Source organism: Numida meleagris, chromosome 1, assembly GCF_002078875.1.
Source record: "Numida meleagris isolate 19003 breed g44 Domestic line chromosome 1, NumMel1.0, whole genome shotgun sequence".
Lineage (NCBI taxonomy): Eukaryota > Metazoa > Chordata > Aves > Galliformes > Numididae > Numida > Numida meleagris.
The window spans coordinates 22,434,194-22,451,039 of NC_034409.1; the positions used below are offsets into that span (position 1 = coordinate 22,434,194).

Consider the following 16,846-nt stretch of genomic DNA (forward strand, 5'->3'; position numbering starts at 1 on the left):
GAAAGCAGGAGTTTTAGGACATTATTAAAATGAGACTCATTACAAAATCCAAATTGGAATTAGGAATCCAAACCTCCTTCAAGTTCTGCAGATTCAGAATTATTTCCTGTCTCTCCCTTCATACATGCATAGATAGGCAGATATTGGGTAATTTCTATGAAGCAGTTGCTAGAAATATTATTCTTTTTCTTTTTTTTTTTATTGTAGCAAGGTTTTTAGAGAATGAATCCTCCTTTCTCAGCCTTAACCCAACCAGAATGTACATTTCTTCTTGCTTTTTGCTCTGTTTTTTTTTTTTTGTGTGTGTGTGTGTGCTACTTTTCAGTATTTCTTCTTTCTTTCATTTACATGAAATAGTATTTCAGATTATTACTCAGGTTTTGCCAGTTCTCCTAAATGTTTCTCTGCTCAGGAGACGGTTGCAGTATGCCTTAACAGTCTTACCTGTTGTGTGCAGCATACCTTAGAATTAATGTCAAAGCTGCTTATGACTCTCAGTGTAAGACGAGGCTCTTTAATTCTTTCTGTGTGTATTCTTGCTGCTGTGATTCTCAGTCTATCCCTTTTCCCATTCTTTCTCCTCTCCCATTTCCCTCCTCTCACATCTCGCTCTATTCCTTCCTTTCCCTCTTATCCATAGTATATGCTCTTCATTTCTTTTTTCTTTTCTCCTTCCAGAACATTGCTTCTCAGTTCCTCTATCCTTTCCATCCATGTGTAAAAGCATGCAAAGAAAGTAAAGTAGATTAGAAATTAATAACACCACTAATCCTGCAGTCACTGTTGAAATTCAAGGGACATGTCTTCAATGAGATGGAAAGGTTTAGTCCTTCCACCAGAGCATAGCATGCAATTAAGCTAACTGCAAAGGGTTATCCTGGACAAACTGTTTCACATTCATAGACCTGCACAGTGTTTCTTTGATTCATACTGACTAAAATACCTTCAATAATGCCACTCTAAAATCCCTCTAACATTAATATCATCATCTGGAGATGCCTCTTTTTCCACTACAGAAAGAGCCTGGGTTAACTAATGTTCCTGTGTAGGCAAGCAATTTCAGTACTTCAAGATAGAATGGACAAATCTTGACCATTTTTCTGGGAGATTTGCAAATAGTTCGTTAGCAAGATGTCTGGCTTGGGAGAGTCTTGATCACATAAAAACAAAGATCTGTATATCAGCTTTACTGTGAATGAATGAAGAAAGTTCCTCTAGAATATTTCCAAAGGTGAAAGTTGTAGATTTTGGTGGTAACTATAGTTACATGTAGCTCCTTAGTGAAGCGAAATGTAAACTGTGTTATTTCATAAGGCAATCAGTTGTTTTAATGGAAGAAAAAAACACCACAATCTATGCATTTTTCAGTGCAGTATTTTTCTTCCTCTAAGTTCTGGCTGAGGATGCTGAGAATTTCTGATGAGTTACCTTCTGTGTAGATTTGCATACTAATCTACATTATGTAATTCCTTGGACACCTACACCCAGTATAATTTCGCTAGTAGTGTATAGGCACTTGCTTTTCTGACCAAGTCTGCTTCTTACTTAATAGTAGATGTTTTTAATAATCATGGTTTAGAAGTAAACTTTACACAGCTATGATTCTTGACTGGTATGAGGAAATCAGCTTGGTTGAAACCTTACGGAAAAAGCAATTATTTCTCTTTCTGCTTTTTCTCAGAAGCTAGGCGTTTTACTCAGCCAGGAAACCATATTCACAACTCAGAGGGTTGTGATCAGTGGCATTGTTTCCAGTTAGAGGCTTGTAGCTGGGGTTGTTCCCCAGGGGTCAGTACTGGGTACCATCTTGTTCAATTTATTCTTGGATGACCTGAAAGAAGGGATAGAGTACACGCTTAGAAGGTTTACTGATGATACAAAGCTGAGAGGAGCGGCTAACACACAAGAAGGCTGTACTACCAATCAGCAAGACTTGAACAGGTTGGAGAGTTGAGTTGAGAGGAACCTGATGAGGTTCAGCATGGGCATGCGTAGAGTCCTACACCTGGGGAGGAATAACCACCACACATCAGTACAGTTTAGGGACTGACATACTGGAAAGGAGCTCAGCTGGGTATGGCCTGAGTGTCCTGGTGGACAACAGGTTTTCCATGAGCCAGCAGCATGCCCTTACGGCCAAGAAGGCCAATGGTATCCTGGAGTGTATTAAAAAAGCGTGGCCAGCAGGTCAGGGGAGGTGATCCTCCCCCTCTTCTCTGTCCTGATGAGGCCACATCTGGAGTACTGTGTCCAGTTCTGGGTTCCTCAGTTCAAGAAAGAAGGGAAACTACTAGAGTGAGTCCAGCGGAGGGCTACAAAGATGATATTGGGCCTGGAGTATCTCCCGTATGAGGAAAAGCTGAGCAACATGGGGTTGTTCAGCTTGAAAAAGAGAAAGCTGAGAGAGGACCTTGTCAACACTTACAAATGTCTGAAGGGCGGGATTCAAGTGCACGGGGACAGGCTCTTTTCAGTTGCGCTCAGTGACAGAACAAGACACAAAGGGCACAAAGTGAAACACAGGGAATTCCATCTGAACATGAGAAAACCTTCTTTAAGGCTGATGGAGCACTGGAACAAGCTGTCCAGGGAGACTGTGGAGTCTGTTTCTCTGGAGATACTCAAAACCTGCCTGGATGCTTTTCTATGTTACCTACTCTAGGGAACTTCCTTTAGTGGCTTTTTGGACTAGATGATCTCCAGAAAGCCCTTCCAAACCCTACAATTATGGGATTCAGTGAGTCTGTGTGATTCTATAAGTTGAAGAGGTTAAAAAGGGTAATAATATAAGTTCCACTACCAATACATGAAAATAAAATATAATTTCTGTAAAGTGTAACCTTGTAATCTGAGAAGCCTGTTTGTACAGGCTATGCAATAGTCATTCACCAGAATATTACGTGGATGAGTAGTGGAATGGCATGCAAACAGTCTGTGTCAGTCTGCTGGCTTATTTCTCTCTCAGTCCTAATGACAACTGTAATATCAGTTCTTGATTCACAGCTATTATGTTCCTCGTCATAAGTAGATGTTAATATTTCTGCATACAGGTTGAAAACATTTACCAATTCTAACTATTTGTGACAGCTACCTGTCATTTCAGAGCTAAAAGTGAATCTTCTGCGCAGAGTTCCTTGGACCACACTGAGAGATCCTCTCTTCCTTACTTGATTTTCCTTCCTTTTTCAGAAATCTGCATATTTCTACCTTGCTATCCACTGTAGTCAGCAGCAAAATTTTCCATTCTGTACTCTGTTGAGAGTACAGAATCAGGCTTTAAATCCACTGAAGCAAAAAGGAATATCACTGCCAGTATTATACATATCATGCCCCAGACTGAGTACTGCTGCTATTTTGAGTATTGCTTCTCTGTGATCTGTTGTTCTGTGTGCTTTGTAATTCACAGACTGGTACTAGTTCAGCTTTATTAGTGATTTATTTATTAACTGGTCACTTGACTGACAGGATATGCATCTTGCTGTCATCTCTTGAAGGATTTATTCTTTTGCTTTGAATTTCTCAAACTTCTACATTTTGGATTTGGTTGTTTTTTTTTTTTTATTGTCAGCTTCAAAACTATCCATTTTTTTCTGAACAGGTTAAATGCATTTGTTTTTGTATTGTCTCACTGAAATTGTTCATTTTTCAGGACAGTGAACATGTCTTATCCTATTTGTACCTATTGACATATGAATGGTACCAGCGAGTAAATTGCGTAAATAAACTAAATAAACTTAAACATCTAGTTCATTACTTTGCCGACTACTGTAGGATTATAGCTTCCTCAGCACACAGCATTTGTTAAATTATACATGTTTCTATTTATAGACAAAATAATTGGAAGACTGACCAGGAATCTGCAGGAACGAGGGATTCATTTTTCAGTAATTTATACTGCAGTGAGACCTTCAAGGGTGAGTAATCTTCAGTGCCTAGAACTGTCAAATGGTTGTCATTTAACAACTTAATGTTTACAGAGGAATGCTGTAGATGATTTTCAAGATTACACATGCAAGCAATCTGTATTAAGTGAGGTTTTGACCAGAAATGACTGCATGAGTTTTCATGTGCATCACAACAACAGCTGCGTCACAAAACTACTAAAATGTAGGAGACTATACATTTGCTGTGTCTTTAGTTGTCCTTAGAACTTATTTTTAATGACTATAATAGTTTTTTAATAGTGTTACAGTAAGTTTTATGTGAAACATTATTAGGCTTTTTCAGTTCAGTAAAGGTGGAGTGTAGTTAATTTACTGAAGGCTACTAATCTATTTATTTTTAAATTAGCTGGTTTAATTCCCTTTAGTCAATATTTAGTATTTACAACTGGAACACAAAGTTTCCACCACCATTGCTGATAGTCAGAACATCAAGTATAGATCATCGTATCATGTTAGCAGTAAGTAGCAATGCAGAATAGTTACTTATGTAATCTGTTTCGTATGACATACTGGTTGTCATGAAGCAGTATTTACATTTTAATGTGATTAAATGACTTGAGGAAAACAGAATGCAGTTCCCTCTTAAGAGAGGCATAGGAGGGATGTGCTGTATCCTGTAAAGTAACCACTTTGAAATAAAGTTATCGGATCCAGTGGATAATACAGCTGAACTGCTAATACGATGCTCAGTTCAGTTTTTTTAATTCAAGCTCAGGATAATGCCAGTTGAAAATACAGAAATGATAATTTTCTTGGTTTTGGTAACAGGAAAGTAATTACTGAGATTGTCTAGATCTCCAGTGAGCCCTGCAGGCAGGAGCTTGAGAAGCTGGAGGGTTTTCAGGAGGGAACACTACAAACACTATGAAATGTTTGTAGCCCAAGAATACCTGGAAAACCTGCTTTAAATGGGTATGGACTGAAGTCTGTTTAGCTCATTCAAAAGAAGAGTAAGTGGGAACTTGACTGCACTTCATAAATGCTCTTTTTTTTTAAGTCAAAATTGAATGGGTTTCTCAAAGGTGTCCTAGGTTTGATCAGAAATAGTCTGTGTTTTTGCAAGGAAGTAGCATATTGAACTTCTGGCTAGATAATCAGAATAGTCCCTTCAGACTGCAGGCAAAAGGCTAACGCTACTGAAGAAAAACAGAACTTTCTTCAGTAATCTACTCTGTAAATTTCACTTCTGGAGACTTAGTTTTCAAGACCAGGGTTAGAACACACAGAGATAAGACAGAGCAGTATGTGGAAGCTCACACTGATACTCTTGTGATGTGCATTTCTTGTGGATAGGAGAGGGCAGGAGTCCAGGACGTCCAATCTTTTTTTTTTTTTTTTTTTTTGCAAATACTGCATTTTTTCTTTTAATGAAGATACCACAAAAAGTAGTCAGTTATTGTGTCTCTTTACTGTTGAAATCAAAGGGGAATGGGCATTCTTAGCTGCAAATTGCATTTAGAACAATTAGAATGAAAAATTTTTTTAATTAATGAAAGAATTTGTATCAAGAGAAGGAATTTTTAGAGTAATTTTAAAAGTTTGTTGAATTTTAAAACTATGCATATTTCAAAAGACTTTCTAAATTAAAGTGACTTAGTTTGAGCAACTGAAGTACTTTTAAATAATGAAAGCAATGTATTTTAGATGTTCTGCATTTTAAAAAGTAAGCAATTTAAACTTTTCTTAATTCTGTGAATTTAATACCGTATGAAACTATTGGAAGTATTTTTTACAAAATTACTTTAAGTTACTGCAGTGCATTCAGGGTTATCAACTTCTGTACAGGGCTAGGAGAGTCAAAATGGAAAGTTCCTTTAAGGGTTCATCTGTCTGCATTTGCATGTAACCTCTTCTTAGTATGTATTACATATCTTTGGTGTGCTTGAACTGTGGAAGATGTGAACTGTTTTGCAGCTGTAACTTGAAGGACCAATTCCCTCTGCATAAGCTGTAGGCACCAAATTCAATGATCTAGGAGTTACAGGGTCACTCCCAAGAGATAACCTAGAACTCAGTATGAGAAGTAAAAGGCTTTCATTGTGTGGGAAAAGATTTCACATTACTCAGTACATTTCAAAATCAATACCAATCATTTCCTATTAACGATTTGCATTTGCTAAGTGGGCTTTTTTTTCCTGCTGATGAGGAAAATGAGCTTTAAACATAACACTCTTAAGAATGAAGGAAAAAAAAAAGATCTCATTATGATGGGTTAAATTAATTTTAGGCAGTGAAGCTTCCAAACACTGGAGTTGTGAGATACTTCTGTCTCGATTGCTATACCTCTGCTCCTGGACAGTTAATGGCTTCATAGCATCTTCTTGTTTCATTCATTCATTCTTCCATTGCCTCAAGCAAAGAAAAATAAATGTGAAAAATACATATATTGGAAAAGATTCCAGACTGGTATTGGCTTTGCAGAAACTGAATTAATGAGCCAGAAAGCAAAACTCACCTCTGACTAAGTCCCTATTCTGATTTGATGAGGAAGAGCTGTTCAATTAGTCAGTGTAGCCACAGAACCCTTTGGGCTATCATAGTTATCAGTTAATAACCCCAATGCATGAAGCAGATTTATTCCACCTGATTCCTGTTCTGTTCCAGTTTCAGAACTTGAAGCTTGGAGACAGAATTAAGACCTTGAAACAAAGTCTGTTTCATGGAATGGTTTCATTATTCAGTTGCTGTGGTATAACTGAGCTGCCTCCAACAAGGCAAGTGCCACGTCTTGTGACTCTTCTCAGATGCTTTGCCCTTGAGGTCTGGCTGAGTTAGGCTGGCACTGAGAGAGCGGTTTGTGTCATCTAATTCTGGGCAAGTGAAATGTAAATGTCATCAACCAAGGCTCTCTTTACAGACAAAAGACCGAAATGGTCTTTTTAGAGTGTGTTTCTTCTGACTCTTATAGATGATTGCTGCAGTATGAGAGGAAACTCGCCCTTTGTCTCTGACAAGTGTAATGACAATCCACATGCTTAGGTCAAATTTCAACATAGATGTTTAGTCAGACAGCTCTTGTTGAGCAAGAGCTGTCATCTCGTTTTCCATTAAAAAACAGAAACTTGTATCAAGACTTGAGGGGTCTCTTGCCAAGACCTTTCTTCTCCTTGAGACTTATTTGGTAGCTTAGATTCTATGAGAGAGTCAACCCTCTCTGCAGTCCCTGTTCCACTCTTGTATCAGGAAGTCATCTTCCCTCCAGAGAGAGCATTTCCTTTCTTGCTCAGTTCTTGTGAAGACTGAGATGCTGGGGTGGTGGAGTGCACTCATATGGAGAATCAGGACAAGATGTGCTGGCTTAAACTGCCATGCACTGTTGTCTCCTGTCGGAGCAGGGTGTCCTTTCTTATTTCTGAACTCCCTTAGAATTGTAGTGGAGGAGGACGGGAATAGCTAGGATTCAGTCTGTTTATTGATAGCCTGTGCTGCATATCTCTGCTGGTTTGTCACCATCAAGTCTTGCTCACTGAGGAAATAACTTCTGTGTTCTCTGATGAAAGCTTACATGATCCTCATGCCAATATCATCAAGGGGCTACGATCAGTTTTAGCTTACTTTGAGTCTTTTAGAACGTATGAATTTTAGTGGTTTTTGGAGCTGTGGTCAAAGTCATCCCTCTTACTTGTGCTCACTGCTAGCTAGTTTTTTTGGCTTGTGTTTGCAATGCGTGATGTTGCTTGTTCTGTTGTAACTGGAGAGGTTAGAAGACTGTGGTGACTGAAAGATAGGTGTGCCTCAAATCATGAATCTCATGTTTCCCATCCTTCAGGTCCTTGTGCTGTCCATGTCAGTTTTTTACAAGTTTGCTTCTGAAACTTCTGCAAGACAGTTTTGAAGTTTCCTAGTTGGATTGAATTCTGAGGAGACACATATTGCCAAAAGGAGATTTATGGCTACCTCCCAGCTGATGCTCATTTTTTTGACACCACCTTTTACAGTTGCATTGTGAAGTGCTGTTCAAACCTTCTCTACTGCCTCCACATTTTCAGAGAGTTTCATCTACTGTGGGCTTTTGACTGCTTCACTGTACAAGCTGTCAGCTCTAGGTAGCATCTAAGTTTCTTGAATCTTTGGTTCCACAAAGAGCCAGCCAAGCAGTCTGAGCTACAAGATCAGCCATAAGCAACATGGGCAGCACAAGTGCTTGACTCTTCAAAAAGTCTCTTGAAGGTGTAGATCCTCAGGTTAGGCTCAAGTGAGCCTCAGTTTAAAAAGAGTTGGAAAATGTTTTATCTTCTTTAGCAAGTGTCTGTGGTTGTATTTTCTTTGTTTTTGCTTTTTACCTACTGCATTTTTTCAAGCGCATTCTGCAGTGCTGCATCTTCTACTGGTATGCAGCTCCTCTCTTCTGTTCACCACTCTGAGGGACTAAACACTGCAACAACCACCCCACTGACTTCACAGCTTCTGATTAATGAAATGCTTTAAATTGTTAAATATAACTAAACATTATAATAGGAGCTTTTCCGTGAACCAAATGTTAGAAAAATGCTTATAATTATAATACCACTTCCTGGAGTTGGGGTTATAGGGTAGATGTCCTCATGCATCATTAAATAAGGGAAGACCCTTAATCATGTACTTCTGTATTTTTCACATTTGAAGGAGCAATTATAGATTGACATAGTATAATAAAGCATCATGGCTTCCAACATAAAAGAAGAAACACATGAATTCTTCATCCTTTAGTCTTCTCCCTCTCTTTATAATTCCACTATAATAAAAAATAAACTTTAACTTGTAGATGAATAATATTCACTTAATTATTTCCCAGCTAACTCAGTTTTTTCTACTTAGATGAGGTAGAGTCTTTTTAAATAATTACAGAAGAACTGCTTGAGGCTGTTGAAGCCAGTTACATGTTGCCCTAGAGCAAAAAAAAAAAAAAAAAAAAAAAAAAAAAAAAAAAAAAAGAACAACAAAACATTTAGCCAAATTAGTGTGAAAATTCAGTGCTGGGGATGTGAGAAATGCTAGCTAGCAATTCTGCATAATTCATTTGTGTTAGTGGGGAACTGCAAGTTAGTGTTTTACCTTAAACCCTAGACTTTGTGCTACTGTTTTGTAGGCACTGGTGTTAAGAATCAATTAATTTATGCATGTTTTGCAAATTTTGCTTTCATTTTATTTCTATGTTAATATATATATGTGTGTGTACATTGACTTCACTGAGAAATGAAAGGCAGCACAGAACTAAACTATTATTCTTATCTGATGAGAACAATCTTTTTTCTTTTCAGTTTCTAACTTTTAGGGTATAGGTGGATTCCATGCAAACAATATTAGAAATCTCTAGGGCATTTGAAATTAAGGACCAAGAAGACTGGGATGTTTGAAAGAACTCTGTCTTAGGAGAAAAGGAAAAGCCAGAATTGGTAAAATGTAGATATAAGAACTGCCAAGAAAACTCCTAAAAATACAGTAATCTACAGCTAACGGTCATCAAAATGATCAGTCAGATAAAAATTAAGACTAACATAAAATAGAATGAATGGAATACATAATGGCAAGCAAGCATATTGATATGGCATTTTGGCAGCATGGTATAAACTTTGTGGAAGGAAAATACCAAGGTAGAGATGTTTTTGGAATGGCAGATTGGCAAAGGACTGGTTTTTGAAGTTTGAATTCAAGGAGAGAAAGATAAGTATTCTAGGATTTCCCATAGTGTCTTGGAAGACAGGTTGTACATTGCATCCAGTTGATACAATTTCAGTGTAAAGTTTTAATCCTAAAACTGAAACAGTTTATGTATCTGTGGTACCGTAAATTGCCCAGTTATCCACTAATTATGTTGACCGACTCTTAGAATGCAAACTGTTTAAAGATAACATATTAAAAGTTCAAACTAAATTTATAAAATTGTTTTTGAAAGATCACTTCTTTCCCCTTGCCCTCCTCCCCAGATAAAAATGTCCCAAACTTGGTTACGCCTACCACAGAGTGAAGGAGATAAGGCTACTGAAAATAAAAACACTGTGCTTCCAAAAGTGAATCTCCTGTATGAATACAGCAAATGGGAAGGAATGTAAATTCTTGCGTGCTACGTGTGAAATCATAAGGCAAACACTCTTAGAAATAATGTGCAAAAGACATAAAAAATACAGAAGTACTGTAGACAGGAATGCTTTCAGAAAGCATTGGTTCTAATCACAAAGAGGAAATCTGAAAAATAAGTGACGACACAAAGCCAAATGAATCTCTGTGTTGATGATCTCTGTGGTGGAACACAGAGAAGTTCTCACTTCAAAGATTTTTCCAATAATCATCCAGCCTTAAAAACTTTTGATGTTACTGAGCTGGTAGAAGAGATTTCAGAATAAATCAATAAAATATTTTTGTATCATCAAGGTAAGTTAATTTTCACCTAAGTTTTATGTAAAATGAAATAAGAGACTGCCAAACTGTGATTTCTAATGACTAAATTATGCATTATAATTGATATAGCACATATATGTACTTATATGCTACAGGAGGTGCCAGGTATGGCATGGATTTTCAAAAGAGGTTCCATATTTCTGGAGAAATACAGCCAGGAAACCTATTGCCTGAAATAGTCCAGCTGGTTGAAAATAAAGTGGTAATTATGTGGATACAAGAGGAAAATACAGTATGGATTCAGTGTTCTTTGATAGGCATAAGATACATAGGAAAAGTGATCCTGTTGATACAGTAAAAAGTTAGGTTCCTTGAGAGCAGAAATAAAAAAAAAAAAGAAAGTGAGAATCATGGATAAAAATAAAGGAGTAGTGTTTACAATGGAGAATAATTATCAGTGAATTTACATAGGGATGCGCTGTTCCACAGAATCCCTATCAGTATGGAAAGGGGTCCAAAATCTGAAGGCACTGCAGTTTGTCGATGTACTGACGAGTTAGAGAAACAACTCCCAGCACTGTGTTACTGGGTGATAAGATGCCAGATGAAATCCAGTGTACTGGAAAGTAATACACATGAGGAAAACCTTAAATATTCATATTGTGCTGTGGTGAGAGGCTGCTATTTCTCAGAACAGAGATTACGGTGTGACTATAGGCACATCTCTTGGAATATCACAGTGCTCAGCAGTGAGATGAATAGCAAGCAGAAAGTTGGGAATTATTTGGTGTCATGGTTTTGTGATTTTCGGTTATTGGTATTCCACATCATAACATCATGTAGTGAATGTACCTGGTTCTCAGAAGAGAAGGACTACTACAGTCCCCACGGTACTTTGCTCCTCTGTTACCATTTTCCAGCCGGAGGGAAAAGATAAAAGCTTGCAGTATAAAAACTTGCAGATCACGAGACCTCGGCCCTTTTTCCGCCGTCTCTCGTCTTGGCAGCACCTCGCTCTCCAGCCGTCTTATCGTCGGTAGTAGAGTAAGGCCTACCTTGATTTTGGGACGTTTGAAAAGGAAGAGAGTAAAGCAGCAAGCATTACTTATTTCACTCTGTAAGTCCTTGGTGAGTGCAAGTCTGTGAGTGACATAATGTGTGCGATTCATGCCACCCTATCTGCAAAGGGATACACTAGAAGTCAGTACAATACATAAATATTTCATCTAGAAAAAGCAACAGTTCAAGGAGAAATAATAAGTAAAAACACCAATAACATGGAGAAGTTAAGCAGGAAATAATTATTAACTATCTCTGGCCGCTATTGGTGATGATCAGAACTTACAGACCACAATTGGAAATTCAGGAGCATCAAACTCCTTAAAAGAAACAAAATAAACTGATTTTCACATTACTTATCTTTGGATGACAAAAGTATATAGGTTGCTCTGAAAGTAATGCCTCCTATTTATTTCCATGAAAACTGAAACAGATACAAAGAGCACAATAACAGAATTTGATCAAGCAAATTCTCAGCTACAAAACACTATACCAGCAATGAACAAGAGCCTGCATTCTGCACCCATAAAAATCTGCACCAGCAGAGGTGACCCACTGTCACTGCTGCTGAAACGCACCACCCACCGCCTCCCTGTGCTCACATCCACTGTTTAGTCTCCATAAATGTTTAGCAAGTGTCGATTAATGTCATTGGGTGCAGCTTTTTCAGCATGGAGGAATGCAATAACGCACCTTTGCTTCATCAGCACTTCCATGTCAGACACCATTTGTCAGACTGCCATCTGTCGTATGGCAACAAAATGTAATAGAATATTGGCAGAAAGGTTCGACCTCTACTGCCATACCACCAACATCCACCTCTGACTTTGTTGGCCAACATAATAAAATAGGAGGCATTACTTTTGAAGCAGCACTTGAACATTGATTTCTGTGATTTGGTAAACTTAACAGAAGGAAGGGAGGATGGAAGAGCCCATGTTCATTTGAATGCAACCTTCAACTCTGAAAGTCTCTATTCCAAGGATGACAGGAATCAAGGAGGGTATCCTGCAACAATTGTTTTTATTTACCCTTTTCTTATTCTTCATCATCCAATTATGATCAGCAGCACTGGAAGTGAGCTTGGTGGACCTTTGATCTCACAGATTGTGGCTGGTCTTGTATCTTTACCTGGTGATGGCAGGCTGGGATATTGACATAGCATTTCTCTGTAACAGGAATGTAAAAGGTAATATGTAACATATTTAACTAGCCAGAAGAGGCAGCCAACGGACTAAAAAAAGCTCTCCAAAAGGAAGTTTACGGACTTTCCTCCTCATGCTTGCCTGTGGGGCTGGTGTAGAATTGCCACATCAAAACATGGCAGCTGCACATAAATCATTGTTCTGTTGGCAGTTGGAAAATCTATAATAAAAAACAGCTGTGTCAGCTGGAAATCAGGTAGGTTTTGCCCTGAACTCTGTGCAGTTTTCCCTACTTCATTGTTGTGGAACAGGTTGGATTTTCAAGATTTTACCCCCACCTTGGTAAAGATCTGCAAGTTGCTTCTGGAGCTCTGAAATCCCTTCTCTGTTCATTGCTACCACTGATCAAAGGGAAGTCTGTATTCTGATTAAAGAGAAATTTATATTCCCTCTTTCTCTGGATGTTGAGGTTCACAGGCACGATCTTCAGAGGTAAACATGCATTCTCATTTTGAGGAAGTGAGAGATTAGAAATGGGAAACCAATCTCATCCGCCCAGAGAATCACAATGTTTGTGTCTCCTCCCAGTATATTCCTGTGTCTGAAGAGCAAGAAGTTCTGTGCTGTGCGACAAGAACGCTTGTGCATGTGGTTGAAACACCAACCTGCAGTACTTCCTGTGTTCCATTCCTCTGTAGAAAATTAAATAAAGCTGCAAAAAGAACCATCTGGTGCAACCACAGGGCTACCCCATGTCCTGGCAAAAGCTTTTAAATCCTGCATCATTTGATTTCTAGTGTGGCCTCTTGTCTGTGCTAAAGAGAGCTATTAGGAGGACAAAGACACCCTTTACCAGCACATGACAAAAATTTGCCAATAATCAGTAAAATGCATATCCCTGATATCCCTGGGAAGTGTTTGTGATCTAATGGTTAGAGGCAGTACAACAAACCCCTAAGTTTTAGTGCATCCCATCTGTAACACAGTTAAAACTAATTAGAAGAAATTTGAATTGTTTCATTTTCTTTTTATCTGGTGCATTACATTTCATCTTTCCCTTCATTTTAGAAGATAATTCATTCACTTTACATAGTGCAACAGAATGTTACAATTTTAAAAATTCACTGTTTTTGGTAGGAAGACATTTTGTGGAGCACTTCTAGATCTGCCATATTTGCACATGTAGTAGTTGTATTTTCTCTATTTTCTGACTCCTACCCTGTCTGAGATCCACTGAACTATTAGATTTGATCCAAAGCCATCAGCTAATGACTTTCTGCCATTAGAAGCAGGCAGAAAGAGAGGCCATCATTACTCATGCATAACCCCTGTACATATGCAGCCATTAATTCTTAAGTTCAGCATGCACACCTCTAAAATTAGAGTAAGAGATGATAATTAATAATGAAGCATTTTTATGACTTTAGCGGAGAAATATGTCCTTGCTTTTGATGGATATTCTACTGAAATGCTCTCCCTAAAAGTTACTTTTATTAAATACTACAGGCTTTTCCATAAAAATCTATTAACCTGGATTTGTATGCAAGCCTTTATTCACAAAGATTGCACATTAGAGCTTTAGCAGACAAAGCTAAGAATTAGGCCAGGTTGGTAATAAAAAACTGCCTGTTGTAGAAATGCTTGTGTAATGAAATACAGAAGTTTTTCCTTTTTGAAGACCATACTACCCGTGCCTTGTAGCTGACAGCTTTAGATTCAATAGAATTTCAGTCAGATAATAAATGGTATCTTTCTTGCTAATGTTTTGGCTTAGAAAGTTGTCAAACTTGGAAAACAAACAAAAAAAGACAAGGAACCCATCCTTTTCCTGCCAAAATGCCATAGGCATCTTGTTTAATTTGTTAATGGAAGCATTATTGTAAAGTGGTACCTGACATCAGATTTAATATTACATGGCATGTTTTGTTGTTCTGTTTTTGTCATTTTTCTAAAACCTCAATGTTTACAATTTTAGCCACATTGCAGCTGTTTTTCTCTGATGGGATTTCTGTTTTAACCCAAATGATTGAGTGATTTCACAGGTAGATATTTAATGATTCATGAGCAGCAGCATCCTATGTTTTAGTGTGGTGCAGCACGTAAGTTAAACCCCCGGTATTCTAACAGCAAGTTAGCTCTGCCTCTGGGGCTTTTAGATGAAACACTGACAAAAACCTGGAACAGAATTAGGAGGATTTCATGCCTTACATTGAGCAGAACTATTGCAAGGTGAATGTTAGATCCTACTTTGCCTCTTCACTGTTGAAAACTCCTTCCTTCTTCCCAGTATACACTTTCTTTATGAACCTAATGATCTTCCTTTTGGCTGGTCCACAGTTCTTCTCAGGCTGTGAACTGCCATCAGGAGCAATTGGTGATTGAACCAAATCCCCAGACAGGCTCAGGATTGCCTGGCAAGGGGAACTTGGCTATGGGGTAAGAGCAGCACTAGGCATCGGGTTGCTGAAGTAACTCCTTTGTAGTGCTGGAAGGACGTTGGTCTTTGTTTTCTAATACACCTCACCTTAAAGTTCAGTTTTCCAAAGTTTATCAAGGTACGGCAAGGATCAATAACTACCAGCCCCAGAGGTGGCAGTTACAACCAACTGCTGGCAGAGCTTGCATGTGCTGGCAACTGGCAGGAGATGAAGGAAATTATGAAGGTGAGATTGATAATGCAGGCTTAGATGTGTTAAATGGAAGAATTAACTAAGCTTTGGTGGAAATACAGCTATTTTGAAGCAAACTCGGAAGGTTTTGTTTAATTTTATCAAGGAAAAAAGAAAGTGTGGTAATCTTCCAACATGCATGGCTGTTACTTCTAAGGTGAGCTTTTTCTAGACTTTCTGATGTGGTTTTCATCTATATATATATAACTTCCAGCTACACGCAACTGTCAGAAAAATTAAGTGGATTACAGAGTGTAAGAAAACAGAGTAGAAAGTAAGCACTTTTTTATTGATTTTCTGTAAATAAAAAAAAAAATGCTTGTTTCAACTTCCATGTTCAAAAACTGCAGTTTGCTTGAATTATTGGCCTTTGCCTTTTGATTCATCAAAACTAGACAGACAGTGCCAGACTCCCCTCACAAGTTCCTTCAGTGCAAGTTCTGACTTTCTCCAAAAGAGCTGGGACAGACCAATGGAGATGCTGGAAGCAAAGAATGTCATTGTCACATTGAACGCAGTATTTTTATAGGGAGAATCTAACCATCTGGAAAACATAGCAGCATTTGGACTTTCATTTATTACAGACAAACCCAAGGACTAGTAAAAACAATATGTAAATTTTAAAGCTAAAAATTAATTTCACTGACGTTTCAGTGAAAAATGTAAGTGTAGCGTATAATACTGTCATACTGTCCTCATCTCTTTTTTCAGTCAGGATGATAGACTTCCCTGTTTTGCAGATTAGTCATCTCAAGTGCTATGGGATCAAAATTCTAAGTGGAGGAAGAGAGATACTTACGGATGTTCATGTTTTTAATTCTCCTGTGACTACTCTACATTTGGGGAAAAAAACAGTGTTGGCAACTCTCCCAGCCCTAGGAGTGATGCATTTTACCCTGTCTGCATTTTTCAGTGATGTAGCCCACCAGACCCCTGTCTAGTCTCAGTCCAACCTTCACTACATCTCTCTTTCCTCTTCCTGCAACAGAGACTCCTCATCTTTTTTCACACCTCCCATGGCAACTTGGATTGCATATACAGATATAAGAAAGTGGGGAAAACAGTTAGATGGAGTGGATATTCCCCTTAGCAGTCTAAAACTGATGTAAAATCTGTACCTTCTTTTATCTTTATGGCAGAATTGCCTGAAATGAGGCCCAAAATCTAATGTTAAAGCTGGGGATACTGGCATTGGAATATTGCTTGAATATATCTGGTAGATTCTTTGCAGGATTAAATCTAAACTATATAGAAATTCTCAGTACTTTTTTTCCTCCATTTTGTATTCTAGATTAAAAAATCTGATTAACTAAAAGGATTCAAATGAGTTTTAACAATATGGTAGATGACCAGGACATTGTTTTCATTGGGAAAACTGTATTTGGGGTAGTTGTCATAAGTGAAATGTAAGTGGTGAATTTAAGTGCGGCAGCTCCTTCCAGTGCTACATACTATGTTTTGCACATAATTTGTTTTACTGTTTTATACATACTTTGTTTTACTTTCTAAAATCAGGAGTTTTTTTTATGGATCAGGTCTTGTTCTTCCTCAAGTTAACTGGAAAAGTGTAGTGTAAAAATCAATTAAAAGTTGAAAAATTGAGACTACCCTGGCATTTGTGGATGTGGTTGTTAGCCTATACACACAAGACATTCCATGCCTCATTTTAAGGCCCTTTAAGTGGAAGTGCTGCATCTCAGCACCTTTCCCT

General features: G+C 38.0%; 1 protein-coding gene across 1 annotated transcript in view; it reads left to right on the forward strand.

Annotated features, from left to right (window-relative positions):
• Nucleotides 1-16,846, forward strand: part of ATP6AP1 (ATPase H+ transporting accessory protein 1) — a 53,902-nt gene that overhangs the window by 17,406 nt on the left and 19,650 nt on the right. Inside the window, exon 6 of the mRNA XM_021384797.1 lies at nt 3,829-3,914. Coding sequence (XP_021240472.1) covers nt 3,829-3,914 — 86 coding nt within the window. The remainder of the gene's footprint in view (nt 1-3,828; nt 3,915-16,846) is intronic.